This window comes from Chiloscyllium plagiosum, chromosome 17, assembly GCF_004010195.1.
Source record: "Chiloscyllium plagiosum isolate BGI_BamShark_2017 chromosome 17, ASM401019v2, whole genome shotgun sequence".
NCBI lineage: Eukaryota > Metazoa > Chordata > Chondrichthyes > Orectolobiformes > Hemiscylliidae > Chiloscyllium > Chiloscyllium plagiosum.
In genome coordinates this window covers 34261572-34267571 of record NC_057726.1, presented here as the reverse complement: position 1 = coordinate 34267571, position 6000 = coordinate 34261572, and the positions used below count along the sequence as shown (strand labels likewise).

Sequence of the window (6000 nt, the reverse complement as noted above, 5' to 3'; positions counted from 1 at the left end):
GGTCCAATACCATTCCTGAGTTCTCCCAGTCTACCTGCATGTTAAACATATTAACATAACTAGATGATTGCTGAACTAAGAGGTTCTTGCAGCATAATGGTTGTGACCCTACCCATGAGTCAAGAGACCTGGGTTCAAGTCCTAAGTGCTCCAGAGGTGTGTAACAACATCTGAGTAGATTTCTAAAACAAATTGCTTAACTAACAAGTGGCAGAGAATGGGAATAAACAAGTCATTACTAAGTTGATGAGCTATAACTAGTACATAGGAGAAAGTGAGGACTGCAGGCGCTGCAGAGTCAGTGTTGAAATGTGTGGCACTGGAAAAGCACAGCAAGTCAGGCAGCATCCAAGGATCAAGAATGTTGACATTTTGGGCATAAGCCTTTAATCAGGAATTCCTGACCTGCTTTGCTTTTCCAGTGCTATGCTTCTCCACTACACCTGGTACATTAATGTGAATGTCAGAGATGGGACCTCAGCTATTTACAATCTGCAGCAATGACTTGGATGAAGGACACAAATTGCAAAATTTGTTAAAGATCAGGATGTAACCTGTGAAGAGGACATGAGGAATATAGGTAGTTTGTGATTGAATAAATATCCGGTAGATGGAGTATAATGTGGGAAAGTATAAATTTGGGAATGTGCACAACATATGTAGAATTTACATATGATGTCATATGTCAATGCTGCTACACAAGCACAGGGAAGCATGCACTTGTGAAATGGGCTTCAGTGGTGGCCAGTGAGGACATTGGATGGGGAGAAAACCCTAGAGAGATGAGGAAGGAACAAACATGCTCAGTGGAAGCTGAGCACCTTGCAACTTTCTGCAATTGCAAAGACCCCAGCATTTTGAATGTCTTCATTCACAAAAACACCCGTAAAAGGACACAAGTCTACAGATAGCCTGTCTTGTTCAGTGTTATACTATGTAATAGATTAGTTGATGGAGTGCTTTCCTGCACGTGTTCAAACTTCTAAAGTTGCTGATGGAGAATAAGGCCATAACCTTGTGTTACACAAAAATGGCAGTTTCTAGAAAAGCTCAGCCTCAAATTTCTAATCCATTGAAAAGGGCCAGAAACTGGTCTGTAACAACTTTGTCCTACAGTTTCTCCATTGCAAGTGGCCTTTGTAACTACATCATTGTTGTTTTCTTGAGCTTCAGACAGATCTTGTCTAATGCAAGATAAAAACTGAAGGAACTGCGGATGTTGTAAGTTAGAAACAAAAAATGGAAGTTGCTGGCAAAGCTCAGCAGGTCTGGCAGCATCTGTGAAGATACATCAGAGTTAACGTTTTGGGCCCGGTAACCCTTCTGAGGAAAGGTCACCGGACCCGAAACATGAACTCTGATTTCTCTGCACAGATGCTGCCAAACTTGCTGAGCTTTGCCAGCAACTTCCATTTTTTGTTTCTGACTTACAACATCCGCAGTTCCTTCAGTTTTTATCTTGCATTAGACAATATCTGTCTGAAGCTCAAGAAAACAACAATGATGTAGTTACAAAGGCCACTTGCAATGGAGAAACTGTAGGACAAGGTTGTTACAGACCAGTTTCTGGCCCTTTTTCAATGGATTTGAAATTTTGAGGCGTAAGGAATCCTGAATTTTTGGCAACAATAATATTGGCGATTAATGTCATTTAAAAAAAATCATCCTCTTCCACCGATGACACGTTTTAGCCTCAATTTGTAAGAAAACAGATTTAGAATATGCCATAATAAATCAGAAGTGGCACAGTCACCAATTTATAGCTAATAGGAGGTGGCAACCATGGGTCCCTACCAAGTATTCTTCAGAGCTAGGAACTGCACCTATTTTACACATTAGATATTTATCCAGCTTTAATAAATACAGCATTTTGAATATGATGTATTTCAAAGACAAAGGAAGAACTGAGATCTCTGTTTAGTCAATAAAATAGTACATTGTGAGGTGTGATCCTGCACTTAACATTACTTAAAAACATTTATGATTGCATTTGATTCACTTCTATTCAATACCAAAATAATGACCCAAAAACATTTATATTTAGGCACTTTATAGATGGGTCATTTTTAAGATACAGAAGGACATCAGACATCAATTCTAATTTGGTGTTTTATGTGCTGCATTTCATTTAATATAAAACTACCCCTATGGCAAAATTGATCCTTGTATAATGTGATAAATTGCAGTAAATTTACATGTACAATAGTCTGCTGTAATGCGAGCAATACAACATCAGAGCCATACCCATTTCAACAATATATCTACAATGCTTGATGCATTATTATTGGTGGAGTTAAAAATAATGAATACATAAATCTATAAATGAGATGTATATAGTTCGAGTCAAATTGTCTGGGGATGATTTAAAATTTATTAAAGGAATGCCAGTAAGTACAGTATTAGAACAAATGTGCTTTTTCCACCAATGGAAGAACTATGTTAAATTGGAAAAAGAATATCAGAATGAATTATTTCAAAATTAACATTACTGTAACTTTAAGGTTTATTCTTCAGGATAATAATAGTTAAAGAAGCCATGATTTCCAATGCTGTGTGGATATTCAGTTGACAGTAACTTATGGTGATATTTTCAAATTTTAATAATATAATTTATTCTTGTCAACATAATTAAGGGAAGCATATTAAAAATCAAGTTTTTATTTAAATAGCATTCCAACATAGGAAGAAGTTGAGCAAATTCATAATTGCGATTGATTTCAATTCTTTGGGGGTGGTTGTTGCAAAGCTGTAACAATAACCTGCTGAATGAAGATACAGTAAACAGGCACAAACATCCAAGGAAATTAGTGAGATGGGCTGTCATTAATTACGTCAAGCCATAATTTCTCGAGGCTTTTGCAATGTAAAATGAGACCTGTGACAAACCACTACATATGCCATTATTAGAGTAGAATTTCAAAAATACAGAATTTCCTGGGACACTCTGTGTGCAGTGTATTTATTGAACATAATTGTGCAGTGTTTACCAAAAACTTGTTTTCGATTTTTCAGTTAACTTGTATTCTATGTCTGCTGATGATCTGCTGCCTGTTCTGCTTTATCTACTGGTCAAAACTGAAATTCCTAACTGGTATGTTTATGAATCTTTAAACCAAAATGTTCTGGGGGTATTAACAAGTTTGGGGAATAGAACATTGTACAGATGATGATTTTTGCTAATGTGCTTGTACTTTAATACTTTTCCAGAAAATAAATAATTTGTAAGGTACTTTTAGTAAGGTACTTTTTGTTTCTCTCATCCAAGATATCTCTTGTGTAGTTGGACTTAATTTGCTTGAATTTGAAAACATTAAAATATTCAAAGAAAGTAGTTAGTTGCCAATTTATTTCCAGTTTGCAGACTCCAGCTGCCATCTCTTTACCATGGACTTGCAATCCCTTTACATGTCCATCCCTCACTAGGATGGTCTTAGGGCTCTCCACTTCTTGATGGAAAAAGGTCTGAACTATTGTCATCCACCATTATCCTCCTCTGCCAGGCCGAGCTCATCCTCACTCCTAAATATCTTTTCTCTTTTAACTCCTTCCACTTTGTTCAAGTCAAAGAGGTGCACATGGTTACCTCCAAGGGCCCCAGTTATGTCTATCTGTTTGTGGGGTACGTGGAACATTGCTTGTTCCAGTCCTATTCCAAAACTCTTCCTCCGGTATATCAATGATATAACTGATATCCACTGCAAACCCATCAGTTACCTTGATTACACATCCTCAAGCTCTTAATTTCTATAAATACTCCATTCCATTTTCCTAGTTCCTCTGTCTTTGCTGCATTTGTTCTGATGATGCCAACTTCAACAAGGAGGTCTCTGAAATGTCCACTTTCTTCCTCAATCAAGGATTCCTCAGCACCATGCCCTCAAGGCTCTCAGCTGGGTTTGACTCATCTCCTGCACTTTAGCCTTCACTTTAGCCTTCTTTCTTTCCTCCCACAACAGTGATAGGGTCTTCTTTGTCCTCACCCACCATTACACCAGTATTCATAGCCAGAGGATCATTAGCTGCCATTTCTGCCACCTCCTAGTAGGATGCCACCATCAGCCCCATACTCCCCTCCCCTCTCTTGTCAGTCTTCAGCAAGGACCATTCATAGAGTCATAGAGATGTACAGCATAGAAACAGACCTTTCAGTCCAACCGTCCATGCCGACCAGATATCCCAACCCAATCTAGACCCACTTTCCAGCACCCGGCCCATATCCTTCCAAACCCTTCCTATTCATATACCCATCCAAATGTCTTTTAAATGTTGCAATTGTACCAGCCTCCACCACTTCCTCTGGTCGCTCCTTCCATACTCGTACCACCCTCTGTGTGGAAAAAGTTGCCCTGTAGGTCTCTTTTATATCTTTCCCCTCTCACCCTAATGCTATGCCCTCTAGTTCTGGACTCCCCAGCCCCAGGGAAAAGACTTTGCCTATCTACCTTATCCATGCCCCTCATAATTATGTAAACCTCTATAAGGTCACCCCTCAGCCTCTGTTCCAGGGAAAACAGCCCAGCCTGTTCAGCATCTCCCTATAGCTCACATCCTCCTACCCTGGCAACATCCTTGTAAATTTTTTCTGAACCCTTTCAAGTTTCACAACTCTTGCCGATAGGAAGGAGACCAGAATTGCACGCAGTATTCCAACAGTGGCCTAACCTATGTCCCGTACAGCCGCAACATGACCTCCCAACTCCTGTACTCAATACTCTGACCAATAAAGGAAGCATACCAAACACCGCCTTCACTATCCTTCTACCTGCACTCCAAGATCTCTCTGTTCAGCAACACTCCTGAGAATCTTGCCATTAAGTGTATAAGTCCTCCTAAGATTTGTTTTCCCAAAATGCAGCACCTCGCATTTATCTGAATTAAACTCCATCTGCCACTTCTCAGCCCATTGGTCTATCTGATCAAGATCATTCTGACTCACTCCAAGGATGCCCTAGTCCACTCCTCCTTCACTTCCAACATCATCCCCAGAGCTCCATGCCACTTTCCCCTGCAATCTCAAAGTGTGACACCTGCCCACTTCCCTACTCCCTCCTCAGTATCCAAGGGCCCAAATGCACCTACCAGGTGAAGCAGCACTTTACTTGCATGTCACTCAATCTACTCTATTGCATTCACTGCTCACAATGTGGTTCCTCCACGTTTGGCTAAGGAAGCATAAATTGGATGACTGTTTTGCAATACACCTACACTCTGTCTGGGGAAAAAAGACCCTAAGCTTCCAGTTGCCTATCACTTCAATACAGTACCTTTTTGTTCCCTGGCCAACTTCTCTGTCTCAGGCTTACTACAGTACTCCATTGAAGCTCAGTGCAAGCTGGAAGAACAGCATCTCATTTTCCTTGGGAACTGTGCACCCTTCTGGGCTCAATAGCAAGTTCAACAATGTTAAGGCTTGAGGAACCTTATTCTATGTCCTTAACTCAACCCCCACAAACCAAGCCTTATTATCACGTGGTCTGCTATCTCACATAATCCACTGTTAGCCACTAATAGCCCCCATTAGCAACAATTCATTCTCATCAGCTGACCATTATCCACTCCTTTGTCTGTGCAACTATTCTTCTCTCTCTTTGGGCTCTGATCTCCTCCTATCTTTTACTCCTTACTCCTCCTCCAACCCTATCTTCTGCATAAAAAGCAACCTTTTCCTGGCTACCATCAGTTCTGAACAAGGGTCACTGGAACCAAAATGTTAACTCTGCTTTCTCTGCACAGATGTACCAGACCTGCTGAGCTTTTTTGTTTGTAGTTGATTCTATATATGTTGGCACTGCACTAACTTGGCTCTGAGTCAGGTTTAAGGATTCACATAATTCAAGTTAAACACTTCAAAATTATCAGAAGCAGTGTCTTTTAGATGGGGTTTGGACTCAGACTTTGGGTGAAAATGTACCACAAATGTATTGTTCTTGCCTAAATCAAAGTCGTCGTACATATTTTCTTTTGTGTTTTGGATATTGTGTGCTGATTTGTGCTTGCCAA

At 40.1% G+C, this 6000-nt stretch overlaps 1 protein-coding gene across 1 annotated transcript in view; it reads left to right on the top strand.

Annotated features, from left to right (window-relative positions):
• Nucleotides 1–782: 782 nt before the first annotated feature.
• Nucleotides 783–6000, top strand: part of ankrd27 (ankyrin repeat domain 27 (VPS9 domain)) — a 61798-nt gene continuing 56580 nt past the window's right edge. Inside the window, exons 1-2 of the mRNA XM_043707526.1 lie at nt 783–885; nt 3013–3091. Coding sequence (XP_043563461.1) covers nt 783–885; nt 3013–3091 — 182 coding nt within the window. The remainder of the gene's footprint in view (nt 886–3012; nt 3092–6000) is intronic.